Consider the following 12863-nt stretch of genomic DNA (forward strand, 5'->3'; position numbering starts at 1 on the left):
TCTTGAAAAGGCTGCTCCTAAAGGCACTAACGCCATGGAGGCGTGTAAGACAAGGACACGCTCCGGCAGGCTGGACTCGGTTGTCTGAGCTTGACTGGAGGGAGCCGGTGAGCAGGGCTGGTGGCTATTCTGGACGGGATGCGCGGCTGCTCTTTGGGTCCTGCTCCGGCTGCTCCTCGGCGGCTACCAGCAGGCATAGCCGGGAGAAGAAGCGGGGGGCTCCGAGGGGCTGCGAGGCGATGGCGAGAGGAGCTGTCGCCGCCCGCCCGGCCCGCGGGAGGCTGCCCCGGCCCGGGAGCCATCTTGTGAGCGGAGCTGCCCCTGCCCGAGCGCCACGGGTGGCCGAGACCGGGGCACGGACGCGGACCCGTACGGCGAGCCGGCCGCCGAGGCGCCCCGGGGCGGGCAGGCGGCTGTCGGTGCCGGCCGGCCCAGCGGCGCTTGGCAGCCGCCCGCGGGCAGTGGGGGAGGGCGGCTGGGTGGCGGCGGAGGAGGAGGAGGGGAGCGGAGGCGGGGACCAAGCGGCCCCGGCCCGGCCCAGCCCAGCGCGTTGCCCCGGCCGGACACGGCGCCCGGGGCGGAGATGGCGGACGAGCCGCAGAAGAAGCCGCACTTGTCGGCCTTGGTGGGGCACACCAACGGGCTCACCAAGCCCGCCTCGCTGGCCGCCACCGCCACCCGCGCCGCGGGAGGAGGAGGCGGAGGCGCGACCGCCTCCTCCAAGAAACTCGTGATCAAGAACTTCAGAGGTGGGTACGGGGCAGGCCGGGCCCTCTGCCCCAGCAGGTGCGCCCGGCCCCGCCGTCCGGCCCCGGCCCGACCTTTGTTTACCGCGGCCCCGGCCGCTCCCCGCCCCTTCCCCGCGGCCGGGCCGGCGGGGCCCCGCCGCCGTCACCCGCCCTGCCGCCTTATCGGGGCGAGGGGCGGCTGCCCCGGGCTGATACCGCGCCCGCCGCCGGCACTGTGCCCGTGCCAGGGCTCCCGGGGACGCCCGTGGAGGCTCCGTGCGCGGGGGCAGCGGCGGCTGCGCCCTGTGGGGAGCGGGCAGAAAGCCACCTTAGTGTCAGCGCTGATCAGAGCCAGGCGAGCGTCGTTACCTCGCTAAAAGTAACACGGGCGTCAAGCACAGCAGCCGGGGGATCATGTCCGTCGTGCAAGGGTTTGGTCGTCTCGGGTGGAATTGGTGTTCCCTCTGGCAGTGCCAGAGTTACACGGTCAAGCGCAGCATGGCTTGGCAGGACTCGATGGAGCAGGGTGAGCGAGATTGCTGCAGGCTCCTCTTGGGTAGCTGTTTTTCAACTAGTTGTGTCTTACTTCACAGAAAGACCCAAATTACCCGAGAATTACACTCACGACACCTGGCAAAAACTACATGAAGCAGTGGGAGCAATACAGAGTAGTATTTCTATTAAATACAACCTTGAAGAGCTCTACCAGGTAAGGCACATAGGGTTTTGGTTTCATTTCTCTGAGTTTAACAGAAAGTTAATAAACTACTTTGAGACTTTCACAGAGCACGCATTCAACATAACGTATTTTGATTTGTTAAAAGCTGAGTGTATTTTTTGAACGCTTTGCTCCATGCTCCATTTCCAGTCAGTTTGCAGTTTTATATATCAGTTCCTTGGAGAGTTACCAGGATCTCGGCCCATGAAAAAACAGTTTATGGTGAGAGACACAGAAAACTATTCCTGGGCAGGGCTGAAATTTCTCTTGGTATCTTCAATACTCTGCCCACTCAACATGCTGAAAACAGGATGTTCCTCTAACTGGCTTATGAAGTTATATATTTTATGATTTTTGTACATGGTATGGTCTCTTGTAAATAGTGAAGTTGAAATGTTTGCTAGCATTAGATAATAACACAACACTTCAATACTTTTTGGGGAATTGAGAAGGAATCTCAACTGAGCAGGCAACAAGCTGTCAGTTTACCCATGTTTCAGATTACTGTTACATAACAATCAGGATCTTATTTTTTTTTTATTGAAGTGGTGAAAAAGTATTTCTAGAACATCTGTGCTAATAGAGCAGGGACTAGGAAGGGTAAAAGAGAGACATACTCATGAACCATTTCTTTCTACTTTCTCAATTTATATGTGATTTAGTTCTATGTTATTTTAAATGTATGTACTTTGAGGTATTTAAGTGAAGTAGTAATTTTTTACAGTGATCATGTTATAAAAAATTACCAATGCACTAAGTTGTGCTACACAGCATAAGTTAGTTACGAGTTTTTTGTGGGTGCAGGTGTTTGATGTGCAGATGCCCCATCTGTTGATGGCCTTGGCAGATCAGGACTTAAGATACTATTATGCTCACCTGACACTTTCTCAGTGTTCAGTTGAGGTAGGTTTGATGCTGTCTGCAAAGTGCAGACTTTGAGAGAGAGGAGAAGACCAGCAGTTCATATTGGGTCCATGCTCAAGAAAATCAGGCTGTTTTTGAGAACTGACTGTAACTATACTTGTCTCTGTGATTAGTTAGGGTATATAAAATATGGATCTAAAATGGGTGATTATGTACATGTATATTGACTTGATATAATTTATTCCCTTTAAATAGAAAAATTGACTGTGATGTATTCATCTGTTAATACTTGCAGGTTTGCAGAGTTTGAATTGCATAATACATTTTATCATTTTAAACTCAGCATTTCAAAAATCCTGCTTTTTCACGCCTAGCTAAAAAAGAAAATCCCACAGATGCTTTGAGCGTTACCTAACTTGTTTTCAGAGTCTCAGAAATGAGATTATAGTAATATGGGTATGAAATCGCTGGGGTACAGGCTTGAGTTTTGGCAGAAGAGGAGAAGAGAGATTTCAGATAAACTGTGAAGGGAGAACTGTACTTCTTGCTTTTTCTCTTTGCCTGCTTGTTCGTAAAAACTGCACGAGGCCGGTCGAATAATCTGCGAAGCAGCAGATCAGCAAGATTTCTGTGCAGAGGGTGGTAGCAGTCAGTGTTCCTGCGCACAGACAGGTACTTACGTGCCAGAGGAATAAAAGATGAGGTTCAGCATCCTTTGGAAACCTGATCTGTACTTACAGATCGTTTTAACTGTTCATGAGCATAGTGTGCATCAGTTCTTACTATTGGGGCTTTCTTTTTGCCTTTTTTTTTTTTTTTTTTGAGTCTTTTTCCAGCATTATGGAAGGAAGTGAGAGGCCTGCTAGAGTTTAGTGCAGTGAGTGGGCTGGGGTACCAGCCTGCCTTTGAACTTTCTGATTTATTTATTTAATTTGGCTCAGTGGCTGAGGAGAAACCAAAGAACAATGATGAGGCTTTGTAGGAAGCCTGAAGGCTACTCCTTTCCAGGCATTAGAGGCAACATGGGATCAGGCACGAAGGTGTTTGGCAGAGACATAGTCACTGAGCAATGGGAGGGTGGCAGCCAATTTTTTCTGACCAAAATAGAAATGATATCTGGGATTGGTGGTAGATTGCACAAGTTTTGATAGAAGTAGCTTTTACTTGGTGGGATAGAGAAATTGGGGCAGTTCGAAGAATTGAGGAATGAGTGATAAAAATAATGGGGAAAAAAATTACCTTTGCAATGAAGCCCTAAATAACCTGAAGTGGGGCACCACTGCCCTTCTGGAGGACATAGAATAGGGCAGTGTAGTAGTAAAGGAAAAAAATTAGAGTCCTGACTAGACTTTTGTTTGGATGAGTGGATAGGAAAAGCTGTGTCTGAGGAAACATAACAAACTATCTGCAAAACAGATAGTGTGAATACTGTTTGTTCCAAGTGTCATTTTACTTAGCTGTTCTAAGACCAGATGAAAAAAACCATAATATCACTGTGTGATAATTTTGTTTGTTTGTTTTTATACTTTAATGTTGTGTCAAAATTGAGAAAGCCATTTTTATGTACATTTAAATAAAATGACATTAGATAGGTTAGAATTACCCCATGGAGAGAACTCTGTGAAGCAGATTCAGTTTACATTTTGGAAGACAAACTCTTCAGTGTGTTTGAACCTATAGAGGAAATAATACAAGAATTAGCAATAACTCGCATGGTAAATGTTAAAACAGAAGCCTCTGCTTCAAACAAGTTATTAAAAGGTTGATTGGAAACAAAACTTTTACTAGATCTGTGTGGGTGAAGAAGCTAAAAGTGTTATCTCTCTGATATCTTTGTAGACGTGATTATTACTGTATCTTTTTTTCAAACGAAATATATGCAAGATGAATAAGAGTCAAATCAAGTTTCTTCAGAAAGAGAGGCAGGAAAATCTGAATAAACAAATGGTGAATGAGGAGGGAATTACTTGATTTCATGCCAAAAAAACCCAAACAAACCAAAAAACGAAGCAGGAACAGGTGGCACAGAGGTGGTATGGCTGCAGGTTGTAATACACTTTAAGCCAGTGCTGTTGCCCAAGGAATCATAAAATGGTTTGGGTTGGAAGGGACCTTAAAAGATCATCAAGTTACAACTCCCCTCTCATGGGCAGGGACACCTTCTATTAGACCAGGTTGTTCAGAGCAGCCCTCTTTTTCCCCTCACCTCTCTCTTGGCCTGTGCACTTGCTAGCCAGTGTGTTTGGGTGATCTTAAATTGCAACAGAGTGAAGAACATCTAGTAATGCTTTGCATCTAGTAATGCTTTGCTAATGTAAAGAATTACATGCTGGCATTAGGCACCATAATGTTTTATAATACAAAGAAATAAGACACTAAGGAAAGCTAGAATTTGGGAAAAAATCCATAAAGGCCTAGCACTGCAAAAATACTGAAACTTTGTCTAAGTTCCTTGATGTTACTGAAAAATTTATCAACAAAATGTGACATTATAAATCGTCTGGAGTGAAGGAAAACATTCTTGGGTCAGTTCTAGTTGCCCAGGTGACATAGTGCTTTAAATCTTTGGCAGTGTTCTCTGCAGTGTTGCCTCATAGCATAAAGGCTGCTGCCATTAATATAGCGACTACAAGAACATTTGGTTTCGGGCAGAATTGATCTCCTTAGTTAACTAAGAATAAATACTAAACTAAATTCCATGAGCTCCCAAAAAATCAATTAAAGTCTTTAGATAAGGGTTAATGTGGGCTTGGGGTTTTTTTGGGGGGGGCATGGTGTTAAATTATTTTTTCCCTTCAGTTTATGTACCTTAGTGTGAGTATGTAAATCAGTGCTAGTATTTGGAAAGAAATAAGTTGATAAAAAGACAGGAAAGTAGCTATTACTCATTTACCATTTAGAGAGACTAGTTGAAAAATCTACCCTACAGTTATTAAGAAATTAAAATATTTGATATGATTGTGTTCCCCCTCCAAAAAAGCACATGTGTGCATGCACTGAAGGATGCACAAAATGGACCTGCAGGAGGAAATCTGATGCTGGGCAGTATTGGAGGAGGTAGAGTTCTGGTCATGTTTAACAACACATCTGAAATATGACTCAGATTGTGATGGTGGACCTTGTTTGCACACAAAATGTAGCAGAATAAGAAGGGACCAAAATAAGAAAGGAGTCATGAAGTCTGAATTTTTCTACAGAATTTCGTTTTGGTGTTTTGGTTTTACGCACACTGAAGCTATAATACTGAATTTTTTCCTTTATTGTCAGTGTCAATTATACAGATGCAAAAATTTGGGTTTTTTTTGTCTCATTCGTAATCTTGTTTTGTTTCTTTAGGCTGTTGAAAATCTCTGCTCTTACAAAGTCTCTGCTACACTGTACAAACAGCTACGACAAGTCTGTGAAGAACATGTGAAAGCACAAATCCTTCAATTTAGAGAATATCCTTTTTTTCGTGCACAGAAATGGTTAGAATTATTAGTTTAAATAATTATTTTTAAGACAACACTTTGTAAAAATTACTCCAGTAATTTTTTATTTGTTAAAGAGGTTCTTTGACCACTTACATATTTTCAAATTGGGCATTAGCAACTTTAGTCATCTGGGTGAATAATTTTTGTGTACCTATAAGTAGCATGCAAATAAGAATTTACTTATCATTTTAATAGCAATGCAAATTTTACACCTAATCTATAAAATTTTAATAGCACTATGAGATTACACAGCAGGTATAAATTGCTATGGCGTGTGAGTAGTAGAGATGCTTATGGCAGCAATAGTGTTAAAAAAAATACAGTGATTTTTCAACAACAGTAAGAGAATTCTCAAACATAAAGTGCACCTGTTTGACCAATAATAACTAGTGGTCAGCAGCAGTGTGTCACAAAGGCATTCAACAAGCCTTCAGATATCTTATGTGTACCTTGAGAGGTTCTTGCAAGAGAGCTCTAAGTTCAGGAGATCATTTGGAATGCACAGACATGTGAAGTTCTTCGGTAAATTTCGCCTTGGTTTGCTGAAGTTACATTGCTGGGTTTTTCTTCTGTCTCAGTGGGTCACAGAAGTGCCTATAGATCTTCTGTGGACACCTGGATGCAGCCAGACCTGTGGTCTGAATCCAGTCAAGCTTTGCATGCTGAAAAGGTGCTTTATATGATAGTTGTATTTTGTGTAATAGTCTTGGATCTGCACTTTGTTGGGCAGTAGAGTCCCTGCATTCTTGGAAAGTGCATTAGCAAACAGATGCTGAATGGAGGGTGCCATACTGAACAGATACTACAGTTCTGTGGGTGCTGGCAGTGTTTCCCAGGTCTCTGTATGTATTTTAGTAGCAACAATTGATAGGATAAAAGGAAAGAAACAAGGGACTGGGGCCCAGAAAGAGCCTTCTTTCCAGGTGAATGCATTAAATGTGCTTTGGATTGTGACTCAGTTTCTCACTTCACTGCATTTCCCAAGTAGGTGCCTACAGTCATAATAAGATAATTTTTTTCTTCCATAGCTAAATACTAACGTGGTTTTGGGTTATATGTTTTGGGGTTGGTTTTTGTTTTGTTTTCTTTTTTGAGTCCAGTTTAAGGAGTCTGGTTTCTACACAGCACATTAGCCAGTACAGTAGTCTCTTAAACATACCTGATGTCTGAGAACCAAATCTTATAGTCTGCTTTGAAGCAGAGTACAGTCAACCATTTTTTGCCTCCCTGCTTTTTCAGACTTTAGATTATCTTATGAAGAGATGTTTTAAAATTTTGCTTTCACCCTGCCCTCTTGACAGAACTAGTGGATTGGAGAGTTGAGGATTTTGTATTTTACAGGTATACCACTTTATATCCCAAGGACACGAGATCAGATTAATCAGATTTGGCCAGAGTGAGTTGGAGATGATAATGTGTGGGAGCGGAAGGTAAAGCCTCATTTGGATTTACTCATATGACACATGAAAATTCTGTTATTTTTGAATAACAGTTGGATCTGTTGTGTAATGAAGAAAGTCTGTAGATGACTTAGGGTGACCTGGAGATGTATATGAAAAGAGTGGTATTTGGATTTGTTGAGGATTATTTAGAACTGTAACTGCTTTTGAGAGATTAGGGTCACTCCTGTTGTGCACAGTGTGAACTCATTAAACAAACAAAATAACCTTTCCATCCCTCTCACCTCGGTTGGTGACAAGGGTTTTTTTGACACTGGTGGGATTTCTTGTTTAAATCTATATTAAGGTTATACAGTACAGCCACTAGATGGTATTACTGAAGAGCAGTGAGTGTTATTCCTTGAAAACATAGGGAGGCCTTTTGGAGAACTGCCAGCCCCTGTGCTGGGCAGAAGCTCTGCAATTAACGGTTTATCTCTGACAGGCACAGTAACATTGAAATATCCGTGGAGCAGCTTTGCCTAATGGCTGGCAAAGATCATCTTCAGAATCTGGCCTCAAAAGATACTGGCAAACTAGTTTTCCTTAATGGGTGCTGTACAGATTCTCTGGATAGTCTTTTATTTTTAAAGAAGATAAATAAATGCTGGCAAGATCATTGCAGACAAATGGTAAGTTGAATGTTTGTTCACAGTACATATCCTTGAGGCACAAAATCTGGCAAAACCGAGTTTGTCATAGTTTTAACTTGGGACTGTGCTGCACCTCCTCCAACTTTTCAGCATTGCTTTTTGCTTTCCCCTTTGCTAGCTGAGGACAGTTTTTTGTTGAAATTTAGGCTCTGTTGTGTTACCTCTGACTTTCATTAGTTTCATGTGAAGTTGAAATATTCAGAAATATATTGACACCTTGTTTTTTGTAGATGAAAAGAAAAACTAAGCAGGCAATGCTGAAACTGTTTGCAGTTTATAATTTAAAGTAATCGGAGAATCCACAATCTTAGCTTTTAGATAGCTTCAAAAACTAGGTTAATTTGTGACTTTTTTTTCAAAGCAGAGCTGATAATCCTGACTATAGAGCAAAGAAAGGGGTCGATTAAAGAATTGAAACCTGTTTTCTTTCTGCCTTTCTTGTTTTCTACCTCCACAATGATTTATGTTACAGAAGATCTTCTCTCAAACACTCTCTGTGAGAATTGTGCTTTTAAGAAGGCATCATTATAATTCCAAACCAGCATTTTATAATGAGTTTTTATTGCATTGTCACTTAGCTTTACCTGCAAATGCCCCAAATGGTTGAATTTCTATTTTCATTCCTCAAATCCATTTCTCTCCTTCCCTGTGAGGGATAGGCAGAGGTGTGTGATTTTTATCTGAATTAAAATTGGAAAGTGTTAGGGAAACTATTTGAAACAAACTCAACAGTCTGATGAAAACAGAGTTGAAGTGTATTGTCTTGAAAATGTAATTAAATTGAACCTGTGTTTTTATAAAAAGGCTTTTACTATGAGCAATGACTTTAATTACTTGTGAGCATTCTTTTTTTTTTTCCTGCTTTCCTTAAAGCAACAACCTGTAGCAAGTGGCTTTCTTGTCCATGTACTGGATTAGCACTTGTGGTATTTAAGAAAAAAATCAGGCTTATTACTGTTTTCCTTTAATATGCTTGGCCAAAAGCTGTGTCATTTTGAGAACTGCTTCAGAAGCAATGAAATCTTTTAGGGAAGAAGGAGGGGGGCAAATGTGTATCTGGCCTGGGGGTGAATTATTTACTGACATCCTGATTTATGCTAATGCTAAACTTGAGAGTTGGGCAGCCGTTTTATGAGCAGAGTTAAAAATGGATTTTGAATGTGCAAGAGTAATAGGCTAAAAAAACCACCTCCTTCCCCCACTTTTTAATTTAAAAATGCGATAATATATTTTTATATCTTCTTTCTCCTTTTAGATTTAATGTGTCTCTGTTTTTTTCATGAATTTTGGAAGCTAACTTTTATTATGAAAAGATCTGTTGCACAGCTAATTACTGCCCCTGCACAAAGCTGCCTTTTTTAAATTTTAAAGCAAAAACTATGGCAGCATGCTAGTTCAGGGTTTTTACTGACTGTCTTGGTGGTACTGTTCAAATAGCTTATGTATGTCCTAGCAGGTTAATAAAACTATCTAGTTAATGGTTATGAATTTGAAAACTGTCTGGAATGTACTTTAATAGTATTAACTTAATAAATTGCATACCGGTGACTGTAGAAGTCACCGTAAGAGTTGAAAATACCCACATCAGTAATTAAAGTGCATGTCTATATGATGTAATTTTTTAGAATTTGTACTGTAATTTAAAATACCACATGGTGGTGAAGAAAAAACCATTTTCTTTATATATTTTCAGATCATGATCAGAAGCATTTTTCTATTTTTGGATCGTACCTATGTGCTTCAGAATTCAATGCTTCCTTCTATATGGTAGGTATCCACGTAAGTATTCCTGAACACCTTTAGAGTGCGGACATGCTATGATATTTGCAAAGATGGAAAATAAATTTTTCACATTATATTTGATCTATTTAATAGATCTTTAAAATTTTATGTCAATTTATGGAAATAAATGTGTCAGCATTTGCATATACATCATTTCATTGTAAAGTGAGGGTAAAAGAAGGTCTGTGAACATAAAAGTCAAGGTATATGTTTAGCTGTAGTTGTCACAGCACGGGTGAGGAACCTCCTCTTGACTGCTACCTCTGCACCTTAGTACTGGCCCAGCATTACTTTAGCTGCTCCTATGGTTTTGACAAAACTCAACATTCCACTTCCTGCTCTGTTTTTTTAAGTAGTCAGATACAGTGACAAGGTGCAGATTATCTTTCCAGCACTGGCCTTTTAAGAGTTGAGACCTGTGTCTCAGAGCATTGAGATGATGCTTTTGTACTTTCAGCACACTACAGTTGAATCTTAGAGCATTCTGTTTTTAAGCATCTCTCCTGAGGGGCATTTTGTATCATTGCCCAAGCAAACAAACCCAGGCTTTGCCAAAAATTTCTGGTATTGTTACTTCCTCTAAAGAAAAAAATAATTGTAGATAAAGTACTGAAGTAAGAGCATGTCTTTTCCCTGCCTGGCTGGTCTGTGCTCTTATGAGTTCCGTAGGCTGTCTGAGGAGCTTGGCATCTTTCTCCCACCTCTTGCTTGTCCAGTGGACATCTTTCTTCCCAATCTTTGCATTACTTTTCTCCAAGTCCTTGTGCTTGGCTTCCTTTTACTATACATCGTTCAAGAGGTCTGTTCTCGTACTGGGAAAGACTGTTTAAAAATTGGCTGCTTCATGGCATAGAGGCACCATTCTTCATCTTGGCATGAAAAAAGAATCTGATACAGCTGATAAGATCGTAAAGATAAAAAGAATTCATGCTTTTGAAAAAAACTTACAAATTGCACAGAGATTTACTGATCCAGGGAATCTTATGTTAAGGTATATGTTCAGATTTTTCTGGTTTTTTAACAGAGAAAGTTATGCTCTATTATGTGAAAGATGGACAGGCTGCTCACAGTTCTCAGCTGAAATATATGCATCTGGTAGCACGTGACCTGGTATTTTTATGATAATTGTTGTTATAGTTTTGTTAGTGGACAGTGTCAAAAAGAATATACACACCATTATTATAGTCTCTTTCTGCATATTATATATACACTATATTTTACATGTATTTATTTTTCTTCAAACTGAGATACAGATTTTTCAAAAGAATCAACAGTGTGACTTCCTGATTTTCAATATTCATACAGGGATATGGGGCTAGAGTTATTTAGAAACCACATCATTAGTGACAAGCAAGTTCAGACCAAGACTATTGATGGAATTCTCCTGCTGATTGAACGAGAAAGAAATGGTGAAGCTGTGGACAGAAGTTTGTTGCGGAGTTTGTTGAGCATGCTGTCTGATCTGCAGGTGAGTACAGCAACATTCACTTAACTCCTACATTTAGAAACACAAATTGACTCTTCTAATCCATGTTTTGTACAAAAATGATTCTGTTCTTCTAGTAAATGTGCTTCGCAGTCTAGCTGTTAGATTGATAAGACTGCCTCTTCTTTAGCTGACATACAGTCTTTTATTCTTTGCTTTTAAATGAGACCTCTTTGCCTGTTTTCCTTAGCTGAGGTAATGGCCTGCAGATCCTAATAGATTTGCAAGTCTTTTAGTATGTGCAATATTTTGTCTGTCTTAATCACTCATTGTCTAATCCCAGTGAAATTAAATGTAGGAAAAGAAAAAGACCCACTCTGTCACTGTAAAGAGGCATCACTTTGTGGAGTCCAGATCTTGAATCTGTATCACAAAAACATGACTGTATTGGCACCTTCTTAGCAGAAATGCCAAGGATAGAATGGGATGCCAAGTTAAGGCCAAGGTTTTCAAATAGATCATGTCAAGCTGTAACTTGCTGGAACTGTCCATCAGCAGAACTGAGTAACCAGGGGGACTGAAGAATGCTGTGCTTCTGTCCTCAGCATAGGTTGTCCTTGAGTTGATGTTGCAGCGTTGTGTGATGTGCAACGAAACTTAGAAGCAGTCTTTCACTCTTAAAAACTGTGAGGGTGCTCCATTTCCAAGTGACATACAGCATTACAAAACTAGCTGAAGGTAAAAAAAACCTCCTCCTAAAGGGGAAGACTGCATAAAATAGTCCTTTTTGGTTAGGCAGCTTACCAGTTTTTCTGCCTTTCATGGTAATCCTCTTGAGTTTGTTCTGTAGCTTTCTCTAGCATACCAGAAGAATTAATAACTAATTATCCTGTTCAAGAGAAAAGGCAAACTTCTGTCAGTGATTTTCAGATTGTAACCTGGAGGTCCGGATCTGATTTGTGTGCTTTTCCCCAGATTTTTTCTCTATTGTTATTTGCCAAGTTTCTCTTAACTGCATCATCTCTTTCTAGGTGTTGATTTTTTAATATTTATTAATTTTTAGCAAAGTACTCTACTAATTGAAAGGACACGTTCCACTTTATTGGATCCTTCTTACAGAATTTAAGTCTGCGTTCTCCTTCACTGGCTTAAAAATGTAGTTTTCCTTTTTTTTCCTTAGGACAAATAAGGCAGTCTAATCTGTTCTTTTATAGTAGCTGTTGCTTCACTGAGATAGAGATATGATTGTACACCTGTAATTATATGCCAGGATCTTTACTTCTCTCTCTTTGAACAGAAGATAGCTCCTGAAGAAAGATTAATTAAGCAAATCTTGTATTTTGATTTAAAACAATTAATTTCCAACTCGTTTCTGAGTTTTAGGCAATTATGCAGTTGAGGCCCAGCTGCTGAAAATTGGCTCCTCTTTGCATAAATCCTACTCTATACCTGTTTCCTATTATAGAGGTTTAGATGTGGTTTATGCATATATGCATATACTGTTAATGTTTTTTTCAGTTATCCTGATAGAAAGGAAGGTAAGAAACGAAAACTAGTATTTGATTCTGTTGAATGTGGAAGTAGGACAAAGAGGAGTCTGAAACAATGAGTTGATGTCTACTGGTGCTGCTGAGTTAGTGAATTATCATGTTCTGAATGCTTGTCAAGCTAGAAGTTTCATATTTAAGTTTGCATTGAATAAAAAAATTAAGCCTTTAAAAGTCATAAAATGATAGATTGGTTTGGGTTGTAAGGGACCTTAAGGATCATCTAGCTCCAA

At 40.5% G+C, this 12863-nt stretch overlaps 1 protein-coding gene across 2 annotated transcripts in view; it reads left to right on the top strand.

Annotated features, from left to right (window-relative positions):
* The first annotated feature begins 520 nt into the window (after positions 1-520).
* The window catches only part of CUL4A (cullin 4A), a 37604-nt gene continuing 25261 nt past the window's right edge, over positions 521-12863 (top strand). The window contains exons 1-6 of one of the 2 annotated variants that reach the window (XR_007900830.1): positions 521-749; positions 1322-1437; positions 5647-5750; positions 7785-7854; positions 9569-9642; positions 10963-11125. Coding sequence is in view for 1 of the 2 variants with exons in the window: in XM_051772828.1 (XP_051628788.1) it covers positions 584-749; positions 1322-1437; positions 5647-5750; positions 7785-7854; positions 9569-9642; positions 10963-11125 (693 nt within the window). In the remaining variant the exon portion in view is untranslated. The remainder of the gene's footprint in view (positions 750-1321; positions 1438-5646; positions 5751-7784; positions 7855-9568; positions 9643-10962; positions 11126-12863) is intronic. The other variant, XM_051772828.1, reaches the window with a different exon arrangement.

The sequence above is a fragment of the Manacus candei genome, unplaced genomic scaffold (assembly GCF_025592945.1).
Source record: "Manacus candei isolate 608988 ecotype Guabito, Panama unplaced genomic scaffold, ASM2559294v1 h1tg000159l, whole genome shotgun sequence".
NCBI classification, from domain to species: Eukaryota; Metazoa; Chordata; class Aves; order Passeriformes; family Pipridae; genus Manacus; species Manacus candei.